At 41.1% G+C, this 21655-nt stretch overlaps 1 protein-coding gene across 1 annotated transcript in view; it reads left to right on the top strand.

The window, feature by feature from the left end:
• Positions 1 to 21655, top strand: part of LOC118580539 (RING1 and YY1 binding protein) — a 53383-nt gene that overhangs the window by 27399 nt on the left and 4329 nt on the right. The window contains exon 3 of the mRNA XM_036182329.1: positions 21375 to 21551. Coding sequence (XP_036038222.1) covers positions 21375 to 21551 — 177 coding nt within the window. The remainder of the gene's footprint in view (positions 1 to 21374; positions 21552 to 21655) is intronic.

The raw sequence follows: 21655 nt of genomic DNA, 5'->3' as shown, positions 1-21655 counted from the left end.
CTTCATTTCTTTGCTGCTGTGTAATTTGTTACCTGGATAAACCACATTTTCAGCATTCATAAGTAGATGGATTTGGGATTGTTTTTAATTTTATTGCTTTTTATGAATAATCTTGTAAATATTTAGATAGGACCTTGGATATGTGTTTTTGCATTTCCTTACTAGTAGATACCTGTGAGTAGGTAGCAGAATGTAAAATTAACTAAGCAGCTTCTTAACTGCTTGCAAACTGTTTTCAGAAGTAGTTGTGCTATTTTTTAAATTAATACTACCAACACATGAGGATTCTGGTTCCTTTTCTTCATCAGGACTTGGTGTATTGTCTTTTATCTTGCAGTCTTTTGAGTGGGTATATTGTAGAACCTCCTGTGGTTTGAATTGTTATTTCTTGAATGACTAGTGATTAGCATCTTGCTTGCTGCCCCTTTGTAGCCTTTGGTCAAGTTTCTATTTGATTTTTTTTTTTTTTAAAGCTCGGTTAAGAATTAGGATTATTTTCATTGCATTGTAAAGTGTTCTTTCTGTATTTTGGATATATATGTCTTGCTGTATCCTTTTCAGCCTCTTGATGTATTTTGAAGGACAGAAGTCATTACTGTTGTTAGCGTCTGCTCTGATGTGACTGTTTATACCTCTCAAAATCCAGGTGTTGCTGTTTAACCTTTAGTGTGTTGCTGTCAAGAATGGGCCTACCTACTCTTATGATGAAATTCCATGTCTCATTTTCTTCTTCCTTCTTTCCCCCTATGAGGACACACAGAAAGCACTGTCTTTGAGAAATGGGCTTTCATCAGGCACCACATTCACTAATTCCTCTAGAACTTTTTATAAGATACTCAGTCTGAGGTATTTTGTCATGGTAGGGTAAATGGACTGAGTCCCACTCATTAGTTTTCCCCCTCAAGAAACCTATACACATACTTACTTAATTGATATAGTTGTGCTTTTTTGTTTTGTTTGTTTGTTTGTTTTCTTGCTTAGCCCTGACTGTCCTAGGGCTAAGAAAGCAAAAAAAAAAAAAAAAAAAAAAAAAAAAGAAAGAAAGAAACAAACAAACAAAGAAAAAGAAAAAAAAGAAACAAACTCACAGAAATCTACCTGCCTCTGCTTCTTGAGTGCCAGCATTAAAGGCCAATACTGCCTATCTGTGCTTGTTATTGAAAAGCAGTTTATTTGTGGGGGAGGCATTTGTGTGTCACGGCATAGTATATGGAGGTCAGAAAACAACTTGGAGAACAGCTCATTCTCTGTTATGAACTCATCATGAATTAACTCATTACTTTGAGGCTAGAACCCTAGGATGCAATCAGTTTGTCAACAGCATCATCATCTGGGGGTCAAGTCTACTCTAAGTCAAGGGGGAACACTTCATATTCAAACTATAACAATTACCAAAGTGAAAAATAGGTTTTGAATGATACTGTTAAAAAGGAGACCAAAAGTCAATTAAGTAGAAAAATTAGTTACAGTACTAGAGTTGGAGTTCTTATACCCTTTTATTCTGTGCATTTGCTGCAGGCAGCACAGTGATTAATTTCGTGTGTCTGTGTGGGTGTGTGCTTGTGCATTCATTCTCTGCCCTTGAGCTTCCAGGATGATCCCTTTTTTTATTCACTCACTCACTCACTCACTCACTCATTCTTTTTCTGTTAACAGCTTGGTACAGTATAAATTCTTATCCTAATAGTGAAACGTTTCACTGAAGCTTGCCCAGTGATTGAGTAAAACTAAAACTTACTATAAGCCACAGTCATCCTAGGGTCCCCTGCCATGTAGCCTCCCAGGGTGATTCTTTTGTCTCTATTTTCTTTATTACCATAAGACTGCTGGGTTATACACGGGACTACCACACCAGCCTTTTTTGTGAATTATGGGGGTGAAATTCTGGTCATTAGGTTTAGGTGGCTAGTACCTTTACTTGCTGCGCCATTTTCCCAGCCCAGTGATGACTTAAAATGGAAAGTCAACCTCTTAAGTAAAACTATAGAATGGATGCAAGTTAAGGTCACTCAGATTTTAAATCCTTACCACTTAGACATATCCTTCGTCTTCTGTGACTCTCACTTTTACAGAAGTGTCCTGGTCTTTGCGCACTGTGTGCATGTGTCTGGATCATACCATAGTAGTGGTTCTGATCATGAACATCAGAGCTGCTGTAGGGGCCTCAGGTCACTTGGCTAGAACGTGATAGTATGGACTGTTGGAATCACTGTAGCTTACGTTGTCAAATACCCCAAGACCACAGAATTTAGAAGAGGCTGATATTTCTGAGTTCTGGAGGCTGAACTATAGTTGCTTGTACTTGATATTTAGAGAGTACTGTTTGTTTTTGCATCCATCCTTGTTGCTGTGTGCTCACTGCAGAAGGTAAAAAGCTGAAGAACCTAGGTCACACTTTCTTCCCACCCTTGCCAACCCATTTGTTCCATCCAAAGGACAACCTATTAGGTGGGGATTGTTAAATTGGACAGGGTTTGGGGGAACATAAGCTTTTAAATGATAGCCCAAATGTACTTTTCCTTATTTATATACATATTTTTTACTTGCAAAAAGTGGCAATTTTTAAAATGGGCCGGAGAGAGGGCTTATTGCTCTTGCAGAGAATCAAGGTTCAATGGGGTATGGTTGTAACTGCAGTAAACTCACACAGGCATATGCACGTAAACATAAATAAACCTTTGGAAAACGACTTATAGCAGAAGCCTTAGATAGAAGATACAGTTTGTTTAATTTTTAAAAATTATTATTAAAAAACTATGTTTTTGGTCCATACCCAGGAAAAGCCAACCAGTGCAGACTGGGTTCTTCTTTCTCATGGGTTTTTCTTTATTTAAGAGAAAGAAAAAAGCCGGCGGTGGTGGCACATGCCTTTAATCCCAGCACTCAGGAGGCAGAGCCAGGTGGATCTCTGAGTTTGAGACCAGCCTGGTCTACAGAGCAAGATCCAGAACAGGCACCAAGACTACACAGAGAAACTCTGTTTCCAAAAACCCAAAAAAAAAAAAAAAAAAAAAAAAAAGCCGGGGGGGGGGGGGAGACGACATGGGGAACTGGGAGGTGTTGATAGAATGTATGAAATTCTCAAAGCATCAATAAAAATATTACAATTTAAATGTATAGCCAGGCGGTGCTGGCACATACCTTTAATCCCAGCACTTGCGAGGCAGAGGCAGGTGGATCTCTGAGTTTGAAGCTGTGGTCTCTCAGCAGTGAGGAATGTGAAAATGTGTATTTAGTGTTTCAGCAAGGGTGTGAGGAACTGTAGGCTTTCCTGAGAATCAGTTCCTTACCAGTCTTTGCTACAGAAGTTCCAGGCTTCAGGCTTCCTGTCAGAATCTTCTGAGTGAGAGCTACTCACAAAATAACCTTTCCAAGCCCCCCACCCCACCCCATGTGTCTTTCATGCTTCAAGAAGACAGGCATTAGATGAGTATAGTATTATGGCATTTAGGCCTGGTTGAAAGATCCTACTAACTAAATGGTAGGGAGTCCTGTGGGAATCTGTTAGAGGGGAAATAACCAGTGTTTATGAAGAGTTGTTCTTTCCAAAGCAGTTGCTGTTACCAAATGATCACTAATGCTTACTGCAGCAATTTTATTGGCATGAGTAAGATAGCTAAGATTTTTAGTTATTACTTTTAAAAGGTGGAGATCATCTAAACCTTTAAAATTCTATATTGGTTGGCAGATCACTTGTTTAATGTATGGTGCTGGCTTATTAATAGCAGATGAGTTTCAGGGTTCATCTCTAGACTTTTGCAGGATGTTTTCACTTACCTATGAGTACTACTAAGAAAATCAAGTGGACACTAAAGGAAGAATTAGAGCAAGACCACTGTATCTAAAGATTAAAAACACTAAAATTAAGGACCTAGACACTAAAGTGAGTGGTCTCTCCCCCATAATCCCTATCTGGGCATGGTAGTGCACTCCTGTCAAGCCAGTGTTCTGGAGGTTGAGGCATGTCGGGTGTGAATTCGAGGCCAACCTGGAGTATGGAGCAAGATTTTGCACATACCCTCTTTCCCAAAAAGTAAGATCTTTTTGGAGTTTATTTTTTCACATAATATAGAATGAACTGAATATTTTTTTAAGCAGAAAGGTATAACCAAACATGGTTAATCTGACAGCTTTGAAAAACAGGTCCTAATAAACAGGAGAGAAGATAGTTGGTCTTTTGCCCATTAATTGTCCGTGTTTTTAATTGTTGTGGGAATTAAATGCACAGGGATAGTCAGTATTCTTTGCTAATGAGTGCCTTGCAGGAAGCCTAAGCCTGTTTGGTTTTAAGCTCCGGAAAGCATTGTCTAAGCTGGGATCTCTGTAGTGGCATTGCCTGATCTTGCCATGCAGATATGAAGTGACGTGTGACTGAGAATTTTGAGGACAAGGTTTAGTTGTGTGTGGTATGGTGGCTGCCCAAGTCCTAAGAGTGGAAAGCTTTCCCTGCAGCTCTGTTCCTCCCTCTTTGTGGGGCTGTGATATAGGTGGCCCTACTCGAACATCTACCACCATATCTGGTTTCTGTTCTGTTCTAGGCTTTCAGAAAATGCCCCTCTTCTTCTGTTCAACAGCTTCCTCAAATTGACCCAAAATGGCTCCATCAAAGATAGGCACCAAGGTGGCTTGTGTTCTTCAGGCAGTAAGTGGAGCTACCCAGAGTGTTTCAAGCATGTGGAGAGATGAATCTTTTATTCCCCTACCAATCTCAGTTGCTGTGCTGAAATCTACCCTCTGCCAATCCCCCTTCTCGTTGTCTTTTTTCTGGTAATGACTTTTATTACATTTTATTCATTTTGTATGTATATGGGTTTTGTTCCATTGCTTACCTTTGGAGGTCAGAGATCAATTTTTTCCCTTACACCATGTAGATCTTGGGGCTCAAACTTAGATCAGGTGTAGTGGCAAAATACCTTTACCTACTGGGCTATTTGTCCACCCTGGTAATTATTTTTTAATATTCAATCCCCACTCCCTCCCCCCAGTGTGTGTGCGTGCGTGCGTGCGTGCGTGCGTGCGTGCGTGTGTGTGTCTGTCTGTCTGTCTGTCTTTCTGCACACATGCCATTTCACCCTTTGCAGAAAAGAAAATGGAGTTGAATTATGAAATAAGCTCATTAAATGCTAATTTGACTATTTTAAATCTTTAGTCTTTATTCTATCACCTTTTCACCCTGCTTTAAAGTACCATACAGGGAAGTTTTATCAGAAGTTGTAACAGTTACAGTTATATGAAAATACAAAGTTTATTATAATACTGACTTTTCTTAAAGCATAATAGACTTCATTTAGTTTTAAGCTTTGTGTCAGTAGGGTCTCTGGTGTACATGCAGATTGATAGTGTACCTAAAATACTGAAGACTGGAGGTGTTACTTGATGCCTTACCTGCAGCAGATGATTCACTAGAGAAAAACCAGGTCTTCCCTAAGTGTCCTCAGCCACCAAGTGGGAGACCTTATAGCCAAGTAAGAGTAAGGTAGTTTGATTTCACAGTGAGCACCTACCTCTCTCATTTGTGGCTGATGTCGCTTGGTCCTGTCATTTTTCCTGTGGGGTACTCAGGGTCATTGATTGGCCACCAGACTGATTTCAAGTGCCTGCCACCGTGATATTTTCACTTGAGAAAAGACATTTAATGGGGAGCTTTTAGTGGGAGAAAGAATTCTACCGAGGAAATTAATGGGTCTATAATTTTAGAGACAGAGACAAAATACTGTCTTAAGGCAAATTAAACAAGGAGAATGGAGTTCCCTTTAGAAAATATTTCCCTGGCTTCTTGGAGTTGTCCTAAGTTGAAGACCTCACCTCCTTCATGAGAATTCTCTCTTTGACAGCTACCTTAGGGAGTAAGCTTTTAATGGTCTACTTAAGTGTTCTTGATTTTTGTCTCATTGCTGTATTTGAGGATTTTGCCTTGCTTGTTAGAGGAAAAGCTTGCTGATCCTGATCTAAAGATGGACAAGTTTTGATTGAATATGTGAAGAGACTATGGACTTACAGCTAGCCAGGTTACTAAGTCAGGTGACACATGATGACATGTTGGTTAGTTACAGGCCGGCAATGCAGTGGTGATCCCATAATGTTACCTGGTGACATCCTAGCCATCACACTAGAAGTATAAATACTGTGTGTGGTAACCTAGTTACCTAGTAAGCGAGCCTACTACTGCATTGCTGATGATGTAAAAGTACGTTGCACACATCTGGACACAATGCTTAACTGAGATGTGTGTGTTGATTGACAGGGTGGTCTTGGGCTGGCCTCACCTTTCTCAGTCCTCCTGCCTATCCCCTGAAGTGTTGGTATTATGGGTGTGTGCCACTACATCTGACTTGGTTTAAATATTTACTGTAATTTTTATTGTATACTCATACTTGTTCACTGTAAAGCAGTGTGCTATTAGGCCAGCAGCAGCCTCACATCTGCTTAGTACACTTTGATTGTTTCTTTGTGCTCAATTTAATGCCGTGTTACTTTGTTCCTTATGGGGCTATGGAGATAAGGCTATAAAGCCACCACCACTGTACAACATAGATTCACAGATTATTTAGGTTTGTGTAAATGCAGTGTGATGCTCATGCAACAATGAATGGCCTAACACATTATCTGAATATAGAGATACACGATCATTAAGATTCATTTCTGGGTTTACTCTCTGATTCACCATTATTCTCTCCAGAGTAGATTTGATCATAATGTATAACTTAGATATTGTCCCTCCAAGGCATTCATCACTTGATAAAGTTATTGTACATTTGGGGAGATAATAGGAGGTGTGTTTCCTTGTATTAATTGTGTCTGTATTGTATTGATTAATGTATTACCTCCAAATCAGTAATTGCAAGAGAAGTGCTGTCTTTTTTGTAAGCGATCTGGAAGTGGCTTATCCTTGACAAAGTTCTAGCAGTGTCCGTTGTTGCTTCCTTGCTCATCTGAAGGCTTGGTATAGGGCTGGAGAAAGTATGCTGTTACTGAAGACCTTGGGCACTTCATAGCTGTTGGCAGGGATAGGTCTTAGTTGCTCACCACATGAGCCTGTCCATAAAGCTTTGTTAGGGTATTTGGTGTGGCTGCCACATTCCTGCACATAGTCTTAATCAGTCATCCCTATTCTTGCTTGTTTTATGAAAATGGATGACTGCTAGGCCCAGCCTGAACAGCATGGATGGGATCCACAAATTACACTGTCTGTGGTGCAGTTCTTGTCTGAGTTAATAGTTGTCATACTCTATGTTGAGAGAGACCTCACTCAGCCAAGTTAAGAACTAGCAAGCAGGGGATTTGATTTGTGATAGTGTTCCTTTTTTTCTTGATTTGCTCACTTCATAGCACAAAGAGTAGATGTGTTCAAAGGACATGAGTCTGATCTTTTTCTGGGAAAAACACTGGAGGTTCCCTTGTTTTTCTCCACTAACTCATGTGTTTACTTCCTATTTCTACACGAGTGGGTCCAGCACAGCAGAAGCAAATGCATGGCATTTGGAAGGGTGTTTTCCCAAGATGACTGAGAAGTTGTTTAGTAACAGCCCTTTTGAAAAGGATAGAGATATTGATAGACTAGGTAATGTCAGCAACGTGCCTGGAGCCTGCTTTAAATTAGGGGCTAACAAAGTACACCTCAAAACTTAATACAATAGCCTCTTGTCTTTAAGGGACATGTTCCCTTAAATTCCCCTTCCCCCCAGAAAAGCGTGTGGTACCAAACTTCACATATTCTCAGACACACACACACACACACACACACACACACACACACACACACACAATTTTTCTTTTATCCGTTCAGTTATGTATACATACTTAGGATGAAGTTTAATTTTTAAGTTAAGCACAGTAAAATTATTTGTTTGCTTGCTTTTATTTGTGAGACAGGGTCTCACGTTGTATATTCCTGCCTGACTTAGATAGAATTCAGAGTTCATCTTCCTCCCCTGAGTGTTGGTGACAGGTTCTCTGTGAATTGGACTTGGACTTGAGATTCTCCTGCCTTAGCTTCCCAAGCATTTTGATTGCAGTTGTACACCATCACATCTGGTCTGGATAAGATTTTAAAGTCAGATTGATTTTTCAGGAGCAATTATTTTAGGATAGAGGTAAAACAAATCGTACTCAGCCTGCCTGTTAAGGTATGTTTGTTTCCTGAGTTTGGCTCTTGAAATTGTGCTACATTTTAAAATCATCAGCATCTCAGTCAGAATTAGAAATAGAAGTGTGAGTCATTGTGTAGATAACCCTTCGATACCTGGTACAATGAAGAAAGCATGACAGACATTTTAGTCTTTGAACATTGTAGAGTGCTTCAGCTCTTCTGTGGTGAACTGGGAAAAGTTTTTAGGAGTTGGTCCTGTACTTTCCCATAAGAGAGTGCAGGCACATCAGTGCTCAGACTCGGGTTCTTGAGAACTCCTGGTTTTCTGTAAAACAGAAGTGTGTTCATCTGTGAAGGGGTTCAGGAGATTCTTGAAAACCACTGAAAAGAGTATCTACTGTGCCCTAGCTACTTTAACAGGCAATTTCCTACCTTTGGTATTGTTCCTTAATGATGCTATATGCTATTACCTTGGAGCTGTGATATAAGATGTATAAATTCATTACTCTATTTAGCTAATGCAAACTTAAAGATGTTTGGAACATTTTTTCAATACTATATTTAAAAACCATAAGATAAAAGAGGGGTCGATTGCTGGGAGATGGCGGTGCACACCTTTAATTCCAGCAATGGGGAGGCAGAGGCAGGCGGATCTCTTGAGTTCACGGCCAGCCTGGGCTACAGAGCGAGTTCCAGGATAGGCTCAAAAACTACACAGAGAAACTCTGTCTCAAAAAACAGAGAGAGAGAGAGAGAGAGAGAGAGAGAGAGAGAGAGAGAGAAAGTCCAACATATAACTTAGAAGTTCGTTCAACAGCCATCGAGGCTAATGTACACTTCATTGTTCAGTCTACAGCTCATGTAAGAATCATGGAGGTGACTGTAGCTCTAAAATTAAATGTTTCAACAGATCCAAGATCCATTTTATCTAATTTGTAGAAACATGCTTTTATCACCTGCCCACCAAAATACCTCCCATTCTGGTCAACAACAGCTTCAATTGCTGAATTCAGCTCTCAAATTCTAAGAATATCTATCCTGATTTTTCATCAAGAGCACCAAGAATCTCAGATGTAACACATTTCCCATTGCCTTTTCACATTGGTCTTGGTTTCACTCTCCACGTCTTTATCGGTACTACTTTAGTGTAGGACACTTAAGTATTTCAGTTAATGGATTTGAATGTGCTTCCTTGCATCCTGAGACAACCATTCTCTTTTGCATCAGCTGCAAACATCTTGCTGCCCCACTTGCTGGTCATCTCCACTCACAATGTAGTATTTAGCCCTTGCTCTTATTTCCCCAACTCCTGACCTTCCCAGAAGCCTTGTCTCACATACCACCTTGCCACCCATGTTAAGTAAGGAGTTGCTGGGTTACAATGGAGATCTTGGTCTAGGTGATTGAGGTCTTAGTCCCCTTCATAAGGAAAATCCCAGGGTAATTTCATCTTTCTCTACAAGGGAAGTAGATGGGGTGATAGTAGCTCCTTCCGTGTTTTCCCCTCCTCCTTCTCCTCCCCTCCTCATAATCTTCAGAATCTGGGTCTGTCTAGATCGCCTTGAAAACACATGGACTTCATGCCTGTTGTTACACTTTTTTCTCTTCTGTTTCCTTCTGCCCTTCCACCTCCCACTTCCTCTGTTGATTTTTCTCTGATGTCACACTGCCTTCTCATAATCATTAGAAAACATAGGCTCAGCTGGGCGGTGGTGGTGCACACCTTTAGTCCCAGCACTTGGGAGGCAAAGGCAGGTGGTGGACCTCTGTGAGTTCCAGGCCAGACTGGGCTAAAGAATGAGTACAGGACAGGCTCCAAAACTACAGTGGGAAACCCTGTCTCCAGAAACAAAATCAAAAACAAAAAAAAAAAAAAAAAAAAAGGAAGAAAGAAAGAAAGAAAAGAAAAGTTAGGCTCATTCATCAGCTGTATAGACCAGATTGGCCTCATGCCTGTGGCAGTCTTACCTCAGCCTCCTCAGTGGTAGGATGACAGGTATGCAGTAAACATTGTTTAAGTTTAAGGCTTGTCTTTTGCATAATTGGGGTATTTTTTCCTATAGCAGCAACCCTCTAAGACATTTGTCTGAAACTTGGCGGAAAATAGTTGGTTTCATTAAACCAAAGTTTTAAAATTTGACAATGCTTTATGAACAATCAAAAGTGTATATGGGAAAGTTCTTTACTTCATTTGTTTCAGCATTGCATTCTCAGTTCTGTTGGAAGAGTAATGTAAGACAAGAATGTTTCGGTTTTAACAGCTGGAGAAACTGAGACCGAGGGACTGTAGTTTCTTCTTATAGTTCATCTGTAAGCTAATAGACTAAGACTGTCTTTTGGTTTTCCTGATAACTATTATTGTCCCCACTAGAACATTGACAGCCAAAGCTATTGAGTGGCCTTCTGTAATCCTAGTATGCCAGCAGAAGAGGTAGAATTGTGAGACGCAGTCCCCCCAAAAAGCAAAGGAACTACATCAAGCAGATTGCTGTCCATTTACATCTTATTGTCAGGTGTTGAATCCATTGTTGAGGTCACTGAACCCCTTTGGATTTTGATTCTGTCATCTGAAGTGGTATCTCTTGTTATCTTTTCATTCCTTGTTAGCCTGTGCCTAAATGAGTCAAGTGTTTGTTTTTTTAACAGAAACTTTTGCTCTGCTTTCTGAGTACGTGAACTTCAGTTGCATTCTCTAGGCATGTAAGCTTCTGGTCTACTTTTAACCTACAACAAGCCTGATGTAGCAGTGCATGACTGTAATCTCAGTCCTAAGAGGCAGACAGGAAGATCCGGGGGAGTGCTGGTCAAGCAGGGTAGCAGAATCAGTAAGAGAGCCTGCCTGTGTCAGAAAATAAGGTGGAGAGCAATAGAACGTGACACTGCCCATGACCCGCCTCATACATGTGCACACGAGAGTGAGTGTGTGTAATTTAAGTGAGAAATGGCACTAATTGCTCCTCACCCAGCTTTAAGTGTGAAATTGGTAGAAATTGGCAGTTGTCTTTGATCCTCACAAGTGCTGCAATGTTCTTGTGGAGCTATAATTCTCAGAAACACAGTAGCTATCGGAAGATTGCAGGTGAAAGCCAGATGAAGCTGCCTATGGAGACAGTAGGATGAGGGGTGCAGGGCTGGTTTGGGCTACATGAGACCATGTGTCCAAAAACTAAAACCCTACTTGGAAGTGCTGCTGTACACCCATGTGAATGGCTCAAGAGAAAAAGACTGCTAGTACCCAGTGTTGTGCATGGAGAAGCATCACAGTGTTCGGGCTGTGCTGAGAGAGTGTGTGAAATGGTATAATCATCTTGAAAAAAGAATTGGCGGCTTATCAAAAGACTGGATATAGACTTGCCATAGATCTCTAGCTAGGAGAAATGAAAACATATGTCCACACAAAGATTTATAGTTGGTGCTCATTTCAGCTTTCTTCATTGTAGCTGAAACATGGAAAAGGCACAAATGTCTATCAAAGGGATTGGGCACACGGCAAGCACACAGCATGGACAAAGCTCAGTGCAAGTAGATGTGCACTTGAGAAGTATAGGCTATGTCATTCATGTGCATCAAACTAGAGGAAAGATGGATCTGATCCGCATATCAGAAAACATGTGGTCTCATGGAGCAGGGAAGAGAACTGTTTGGGAAAGAGCTATAAAAGACGGGAGACAGTAATCACTGCTGTGTGCCTGTGGTACAACTTCTTGGACTGACTACATTGGAAACATAAAGGGCTAGTTGGCATGATGAAGCACACCTGGTCTCTCAGGTACTAGGAGGAAGAGCCTAAGAGCTTATGGCCAGCCTGGACAACATAGAAAGATTCCTTTCTCAGCCAGGCTATGGAGGTGCACCCCTTTTAAGGGAGGCAGAGGCAGGCAGATCTCTGAGTTCGAGGACAGCCAGGGCTGTTACACAGAGGAACCCTGTCTTGAAAAACAGTGACAACAAAAATGCTTCTCTTAATTTAAAAACAAAAAATAAAAAACAAAACAAAAAAAACTGTGAAAATGGTGACCAAGTCAAGCAAGCTGCAGCACCCACTGTCTTTTGCCCTCTTTGAAAGGCTGCTTTTGAATGTGTTTAGGACTGAACCGGCTTGGAGCTATTGTTATCCTTTAGACCTGAGCTGTAGAGAGACTGAAGAGGACCCGGTTCTCTTGTTTCCTTTCACAACAGGCTATATACTTTCTAGGCACATGAGCTGAGTCTTGGCTTTTTGAGTCCTTATTCTTGAGGGGAAAGCTTCACTTTCTGAGAGTTTCTTGTTTTTGTTTTTCTCTATATACCCAAGATTCTAGAAAGCATTTTATATTTTAGCGAGCAGTTCATAAAACTGATAACTGAAATCTATCCTTAGTTCTTTTGATATTTCTGCCTTTAAGCTTCATATTGTTTGATCCAGTGTGCCCTTGGAACACAGTATTTTCGGGTATTTAGTCAGTGCTTTAGATCAGTGCCTGTGATACAGACATTCAAATTCAAGCTCCTTGTTTACATATACAAGCCATCAACCTCTTTCTTTTCGAGCTCATCTGCCTGGAAGGGAAGGCTCATTTATCACCTTGTATACAAGCTTAGTGAGGGCTTTCTTACTTCTTCTGTAGGTAGTCTTTGAATGTATTGCTTTAAAATGTTGGATGATCCAGTGACCATTTGGTATTTATTAAATTGTAGACTTTGGGACACATTCTGAAGAATGGGGTTTGTTGAAAGGACACACAGCAAAAAAGCTAAAACCTGTAATGGTAACATGAGATTTAAAAAATAAAATAAAATAAAACTATACCGCATGTGATAAACAAATTCATACTAATAGAAATAATACAATAGGGGTTGGGAATTTAAGCTCAGTGGTAGAGCGCTTGCCTAACAAGCGCAAGGCCCTGTGTTCGGTCCTCAGCTCCAGGGGGAGCGTGGGGGGAAAGAAATAATAGAATAAATGCAATGAGTATATGGGAAAGAATTCAGTTGATAAAAGTGGAAGGGTCCAGGTCTAGAGGTGTAGGCAGGAAGATTCCAAATCCCAAATCAACTGGGTCTGTGTAGCTATTTGAGGGGAATCCACATTAGTCAGTTGCACAAAGTTTGAGGAGAAACAGCATATTTGTAAAGACCAGAATTTCTCCACCAAGGATGCAGCAAGTGCTCTTAACCACTGAGCCATCTTTCCAGCCCTGACCTAATGATATTTCTAGAAAGCAACTCTTTACAAGTTTCATGGTCTTAAAAGACTAAGAAGCTACCACAGGCAGGCAGAGAGAAAGAAGTGAAAGCAAAATGTGATGTGAGGGCCTCATCTGGATTCCCAAACAGAAAAAAAGAGAATGGAGATGCTTAATAAGTACTTTAGCAGTTTCTGCAGAAAGTTCATTTATAAGACAAATCTTAAAGGTCTTATTGTTAAAAACAAACCTGGAGCCAGATATTGGGGTGAATTCTGAAAGATGAAAGAAGCAGAACAAGCCACAGCCAACCTCACCTCAACAACCCCTCATCCAATCCTCTTTCCACGAATCCTCAGACTGAAAGCTTCTGAGTCCTCACCTGATGGATCCTAGCTGAACTGCTGCTAAAATCCTCAAAGCTTAAAAACCTCTAGTTCCTTGTCCTCATGCCTTATATACCTTTCTGCTTCTTGCCATCGCTTCCTGGGATTAAAGGCCTGTGTGTTTCCCAAGTGAAGACTTGAAATCTCAAGTGCTGGAATTAAAGGTGTATGCCAGCCACCATGTCTAGCTGTATTCCTAGTGTGGCCTTGAACTCAAAGAGATCAAGACAGATCTCTGCCTCCCAAGTGATAGGATTAAAGGTATGTGTGCCACCATTTTCTGGCCTCTATGTCTAACCTAGTGACTGTTTTGTTCTCTCACCCACCAGATAATTTTACTAGGGCACACAATATATTGGGGGACACAGTGTATTACCACATTCATTGGTAGTTATTAAGAAGAGGATTGGAGAGTTCTCATACAGACTTTTGAGTCACTTAAGCCTGTTAGACACCATTAGATCAAGAATGAAGTGGATTTGCTTTGATGTTAGAAGCAGGTACTTTATTAGAAGTAAATACTGAGTTGAAATATTTTATCTAAATGATTACAGCCACGTGTGCAATATAAGGTCATCCCAGTTTGTTCAAATACCCCTTTATATACATGAAGGGTTTAGCTAACATTGTGCAGTTGGAGATATTGTGGTGGTGTAGGACTCTCACTTGAAGCCTGAGTACTTAACTTGTGATGGTGTGGTTTCTCTAGTTAAGTAAGCAAACTTACTTATTGCACCATGCTTTGGTGGCTCTTTTTATATATATAGGTCTTTTATGTTGCCAGAGAAACAGAAGATTTAACACTTCTGAAGGTCTTGAGCTTCCTAAAGTTTTTGTCCCTTGGCCTCAGATACTAAAAACTACAATGCTGTAGAAGAGATTGCACAAGTCTTCTCTGGTCATGTGAGCAAAAGTGGGAATGTGCTTGAGCAGTTGGCATATTTGAGACTGGGAAGATGGAGGATTGGCACTTGTATCTCACCTAGTACAAAACTCTAAACTTTTGCTTCCCTTTAAGAAATGGTTTGCAATTCTTTGCTTCCTTACCTTTTTGGGTTTGTTTGCTTTCTTTGTCTGTTTGTCTTTTTTAGTTTTTCAAGACAAGATTTCTCTTTGTAGCCCTGGTTGTCCTGGAACTCGCTTTGTAGATCCACCTGCCTCTGCCTCCTGAGTGCTGGGAGTGAAAGGGTGCGTCACCACTACCTGGTTTCCTTAACCTTTCACTTGGATCTGTTCATTTTCCTTCTCAAGCTAATATGGTTTAATGGAAAAGCATGAACTTGCATTAAAGTCTACTTAAACTAGCCTTGGTTCCTTTAGTGACTTCAGAAAACTGAGAACTCCTGAGGTGTGGTTTATAGAAAGCTTAGCAGTGCACAGGCCCTCCTTATAGAATGCACTTTTCATTGAGAACCCACAGTGTCCCAGGCAGGCTTTTTGATAAGGAACAGCAACATAGAAGATGAGTTGTATGTAGAAAGGGTCTTAAAGAGTTCTGTGCTGAACCCCAGCAGACAGTTAGGTATAACATTATAAGCAGAGATGTGCTCAGTGCTGTTGTAGCATCTGCTTCTGCACCACTTTTTAGAGGACATCACACTTACAGAAGTAAGCACTGAGCTCCTGTCTGGAAACCATTAATTCTAAGCAGATTTGGGGGTAGAGTGCAAATTTGAAACTGGTACTGCCTTACAATTATTCATAATCTAGTGGAGAAACAAAAGTAGTAAATTATGATGTGAAATGTTAAGCAGCAGGTACATGCCAGGGTGAGTTGAAGCGTCCTAAGACCTGGCTACAGATTATTTGCCCAGAGAGATGAGGAAACAAGTGGTGTTGAGCTTGGGTGTGTCTCAAAAGCTAAGGGATAGAAGGTAAGCAGACAGATGGTGGAAGGTATCTTCCAAAAAATACAAAGTCCAGTGTAGTTGGACCTTGTGTGAATGAGCGGTCTGGGGTAAGGCAGTGTGGAGAGAGTTTCACAAACACGGAGAGTGTCAGGTCCAAAGGTTTAAGATTCCCTTCTATAAGCTCCGACTGTAGTTGAGGTTTTAAGCAGAGTGTTAATTCCCAGTGATTTAGAAACTATTATAGCATGAGCATTTGATCATAAATGACCTTCTCGCAGCTGTTGTTTCCTTGTACTTAAGTTTGGGGGTAGTTTTAAGGGTTTGATTTGAGAAACGTTGCAAAATGATACCTCAATAAATTCAGTTCAGCACTTCTCTTAACCATCACCTGCAGAAGGTAGTTAGGTGAGTATTAGACCTGGAATTGATAAGTAGCTTTTCACATTTGTTTGAAGAATTTCAGATTCTTTGTGTTTTATAAGTATTTTAATGAAATGATCTATAATTTCAAAATGGTTTCATAGATTTTAAATAGGGTCTTGGACAGCTATGAAGTAATTTGCACAGCAGATTAGATTGCTTTAATGTTTTCTTTCTTGGAGAGAGACTTGATTTATCAAGTTTATTTGCATTGAAACTGTGTTTGCCTAGAGAATTGTTCTTGTGGATTAGAAGGTGGTTTTGCATGCCTTTTGGAAGAAGGTGATTCTGGTCACATCCAACTCACTGTAGAGCATTTGTAACATGATATAGCTGACTGTAAAGACAGGCTGAATGAGTTGCTGACAATGTAAGCTGCAAACCTGCCTTGCTCCTCAAGAGCAAGCACTTCGTTTAGATGTGTTTATTAAATATTGAATGCCAGTATCCCAGCTAAAGGAACCTCAGTGATCATTTACTCCACTTGAATGTTTTCATAATCAAGGGAACAGAAGTTTGTCCAGATGACATGTCTTACCTAAAATCACACAGTGCACTGCATCAGAGAGTGGGCCTTGATGCTGCTGCAGTCCCTCCTCTGCAAGTCCAGTCTAGGAGTTGCAGTTGGGGCTGTTCTTGGGGTACTTGGGCTGCCTCAGGGGGAATGATCCTGACCAAAGACTGAAAATGCCAAAGAAACCCATTGATCTTCAGAGAAAGGTTCTAGGTGGCTAGCAAGACGGCTCGGGGTAAGGACATATGCCACCAAGCCTAGCAAACTGAGGTCAGTTCCCTCAAGCTGTCTTCTGACCGCCACATATATGCCATGGCACAGACCACAAAAATAAAAATTTTTTTCTTAGATTTATTTCTTATGTATACAGTGTTCTGTTTGCATGTATCCCTGCAGGCCAGAAGATGGCGCCAGAACTCATTACAGATGGTTGTGAGCCACCATGTGGGTGCTGGGAATTGAACTCAGGACCTCAGGAAGAACAGCCAGTGTTCTTAACCTCTGAGCCATCTCTCCAGCCCAAAAATCAATTTTTAAAGTATTTTTTAAACAAGTTAGGAAACATTCTTCCACATGAGACCTTCTATTTTTGTATGTATCTTATTTATTCATGGACTTACTTTCTTTGTTTTTGTCCTGTTTGGTTTTTCAAGACAGGGTTTCTCTGTGTACCCCTGGCTGTCCTGGAACTCTGCCCTTTGAAGTGAAGAGTTCATCTGAATGGTTCTGCAGGTTGCCTTCTCAATGGTGGGACTGCCTGTGGCACAGCATGCTTGCATAGTAGAATGTTTGATCAGAGCAGCCCTTACTCTCTTTAGAAATAGTAAGAGCCCCCAAGGAGCTTTGGTTGTATCACTATAAAATTTTCATATCAGAATTTTCTATATTGGTGGTTTTTTGTTTTATTTTGTTTTTGAAATGGTCTCTCTCTATAGCTCTGTGTGTCCTGGAACTTAAAGAGATCTTGCCTTGGTTTCCCTAGTGCTGGGACACCCAGCTACTCTTTTACACCACACTTTACATATTCCTTGTAAGACAGCAGGAGAAGTAAACGGGAGGAAAGTGTTTAATTCAATAAATAGTTGGTGTTAGACTCGGGAGGATGGTTTTATAGAGCACGGTGGCTCTCTTGAGTCTGATGAGAAAGAATAATCTAGAATGGGAGTACTTACGACTTCTTTAGGCCACCCAGTTGCTCATTCAGGAAGGCAAAGAAATTGAAGGATTGTTTTGTGGGAATAGGAACTGCTATTTAGTACTAAAAGATTTCTTAAGGAGGAAAGCTGAGAAATGAATGATACCTGATAAGGTATGGCCACATTGAAATATAGTAGAGGTTTTAAATTACCCTTGTGTGAAGGTAGCTGGTTTTAACGCAAAGTTGTCATGAGTCATACAGGTTCCTTGGTCAGGAAACAGGATTAAATCAGCAGAAACATGTACTGGTTAAGAAGCCAGGGCCATTCATGTGTGGTGGGCGATGCTGCTGGGATGGACAGCTTAGCATGTTGCCTTATAGGTAGATTTAGGAATCATCCCGACATGTGTTATGCCTTAGCTGTTTACAACTTAGAATTTAAATTATTTTATAGAGACTAGTTCAAACAAAGATCAGGTATTTAGCTCAGTGTGGCTTTAACCAGGGACTTTTGCAAAGAAAAATAACTTCAATTTATAAAATTGTATTTGCAAAAGCATATTTGGTCTGTCCAGTGCCCTGGTGTTGGAAGTACTACCATTCCTATCTTCTGGTAAGGAAGAGTTTTTCTTTCATCTACAAGAGGCAGGAAGAATAGCTACACAGAAATGCTTTGGTGTCTAGGCTGGCCATATACATGTTTTTGGAATCGGGGGAAAACCAGTGCTTCTCATAGGGATGCCTTAATATGACAGACCATTTTAGGCTTTCATTTTCCTTAGGTCATGAAATTGCTCCTTAACACTAGAAATACTGAGTGGGATGGGGAGTGGTTAGTTTGTAGCAAGTATTTGAACTAAAGAAAATAGTAAATTGTCCCTGGAGGGTTTGGGTGGGGGAGAACAAGTGGTGGGTTGCTGCTTGTAAGGTCAATTAAGGACACATTGAGCCATATATACAACATTTAGAACACAGTAGTTATTTTCAAATAACAGTGCTTTTAGAAGCTGGGTCAATTTTCATGGTAATAATTGAATACTGTGCTAATTAGTCTTAATTCCTTTTGGCTTGTATAACACAGCACATCACTGTCTGCCCACACACTGTTGTGCCTATGCTAGAATGAATGGGTCATCATTTATTCTCTGTAGATATAGATTTTTTTGTCCTGTCCATAATGAAGCTTGTTGGCCTGTGCTGAAGAATTGCAGTATATTTGCTGATGGGTGAGTGCCTAACATTGGCACAGTGTTTAAACGTCTTACCTGCTGGCTGCAGCATTTGAGAAGTGCAGCAGGCCGTCCTTGTCATCCTGCATCCTGGAGAAGCCGGAGAACTACAGCAGGGAGCTGGAAGCTGTGCTGTTAGGTGCTCTGCCCATGGCGAGGCCTTCACGGGTGGTTTGAGATGCAGGCACTGCCTTTCTGTCCTCTGCTTCTCCCTCTAGGACTATATTAGCGCACCATCTCTGATGTCCATGATACATCTCTGCCCACACCCTACCTTCACCCAAGCTCTTGCCATCCTGCCTGGGAAATGCCATTGCTGACAGCCTGTAGTCCTTTCATCTGTGCAGACCTGATTTGTAGGAGTGGCTGAGCTGGAAGTCAGCAGAGTGGAGACCGAACCATGCATTCATCCTCCTTTACCTTTACCTGAAGGGGTTATTTATTCCCCCCCCCCCCCCCCTTCTCCCTAAGACAAGAGTTTCTCTCTGTAGTCCTGGCTGGCCTTGATCCTCCTGCTCTTCTTCCTGTCTCTGCCTCCTGAGTGCTAGGATTAAAGGCATGTGTCACCACCACCTGGCTGTTTATTTGCTCTTCTTACCTGGCTTTGAGATGTAAAGTGTAGCCTAGTAAAAGACACCACAAAACTTTATTGGGGTTCTAGCATGTGGCCCCTAGGCGCTTTTGGTTCTGTGTCTGGCTTAATTGAAAGGACCCTCAGATCATGGTACTTTCTGTACATACCAAGGCCTCCTCCTGTAGCTCAACTGGCCTCAAAATTTACTAGGTTTAACAGCAGTGCTCGGGATCAAATGCAGGACTTTGTGTATGCAGGGAAAACACACTACAAATTCCTTTTGACACCCGAGTGTAGGTTAAAGTATATGACTTACACTGCTTGATAATAATGCCTTTAAACAGCTGGGTTTTGTTCCTTGGGTATCTATGAAATGCTTTTATATTGTCTTTTTATTTACAGCTATATTCCTCTTTGAAGGAACATGTTAGGTAGGGCTGCTTCTTTGTTAAAACTGACAGTACCTTGTCACCTAAAGGCCAAGAAGCTCTGTGGAGGTTTGGAGGAAGCCAGGGCTTAGTTAGACTCAGTGAGTCATCTAGAGCAGTGGTTCTCAACCTGTGGATTGAGACCCCTTTGGGGTTGAGTGACCCTTTCACAAGGGTCGAATATCATTTTTACATCACCATTCATAACAGTAGCAAAATTACAGTTATGAAGTAGCAATGAAAATAGTAGCAAAATTAGTTATGAAGTAACAATGAAAATAATTTTCTGGTTGGGGGTCACCACATCATGAACTACATTAAAGGGTCACAGCATTGTGAAGGTTGAGAACCACTGATAGAGATGTTGTGACTTCATCCTTCACTTGGAGAACTGTACTTTCAGGGAACTGGTTTCCGATCAAGGCCTTTGTTGCTGGAGGCTGATAGACATTCTCTGAGGTTGTACCTCTCCTGGAACTATAAGCATCTGTCCCCTATGTCTTGTCTTTCCTTTAACCATGTTTGCTTAACAATCCCAGTGAGGAGTAGTGGAACTACAGGAGAAGGCAGTGCTGTGGAGGGTTGTGCTGTTTGTTCCAGGTCCTCTCTGCTTGGGACTTCGCTGTGGTCAGCTGTACTGTGTACTAGCAGCCTGTCTAGCTTTACTTTGCTAAGAACCCATTTGAATATTCCCATTTGAAGTTTGGAGCATTGATTCTTCCATGAATGTCTCGCTAGGGAAAGTTTATATTAGTATTATAGGACTCTTGTCTCATCCAAGCTTCAGTGGTCAGTTGTAGTCAGTCCTAGTCAATAACATTTCATCCAACCATCTCTAACCTGACAGGTCATCCCTTGCCCAGTATTCCTCCTCACTAGATGGGCCACTTGCCTTGTAATAGTTTGGGGCCTGCCTCACTTATGAGATCTGTTACGAGGCTGCAGAGGAGGGGTTTCTGTGTATAGAAACCTTGGCTAGCATTCCTTCCCCCTAGTTTGAATCTGTGAATGGTCCTGCATTGTGTAAGTGTTGGCATACTTAGAAGTTACAACAGTGATGAGAGAGCCTGTGTCAGCTGGGGAGTGGTGCAGGCATAACTGTTATGACACAGTCAATGTATCACTTGTCTGAGGTTTTTCCCACAATGATTTCATCCCCTTGGGAGTTTTATGAACCACAGTTACCTTTTATTGCCCTGTATGTGTTGTCCATGCCAGTCACAGCTGCAGGGGAGCAGGCCCAGTTGGAATAATTAGATTGAGGAGTGAATGTCACACTTCTAATTTCGTTCTCTTTTCAAGGGATTACCAGTGTCCCTTTAATAAAACGAGATTAGCCCTCTGCAGCGGAAGTATTTGGAAGTATTTGAAAGCTGTCGGTATAATCATGACAGCTCAAAAGAAGTGTTTTAGCACTCTTAGAACTTGTTGAATGATTGCACAGGGCTGTGTGCATATGTATCACAAGTGCATATGATGTCTCCTTTTGAAGGCTACGCACACATTGAAACAGTGTGGAATAATGTTGGTAAGAAGTTCGAACACAGCCACTAATGCTGTGTCTTGTGTTGAATGTTGTAGGAAACCTCGCATCAATTCTCAGCTGGTAGCACAGCAGGTGGCACAGCAGTATGCCACTCCACCTCCCCCGAAGAAGGAGAAGAAGGAGAAGGTAGAAAAACCTGACAAAGAGAAACCTGATAAAGACAAGGACATCAGCCCCAGTGTCACCAAGAAAAACACCAACAAGAAAACAAAGTAAGTTTCTGGGTACTAAATACAATGTATGTACTCATTTACACCTGGGTCAGATTTTAAATGGTGACTTACTTTTATTTCTCTGGGTCTTTGCTTTACCCCTT

This window comes from Onychomys torridus, chromosome 3 (assembly GCF_903995425.1).
Source record: "Onychomys torridus chromosome 3, mOncTor1.1, whole genome shotgun sequence".
Lineage (NCBI taxonomy): Eukaryota > Metazoa > Chordata > Mammalia > Rodentia > Cricetidae > Onychomys > Onychomys torridus.
The sequence above is the reverse complement of the archived record's forward strand: the minus strand, read 5'-3'. Positions and strand labels throughout refer to the sequence as shown.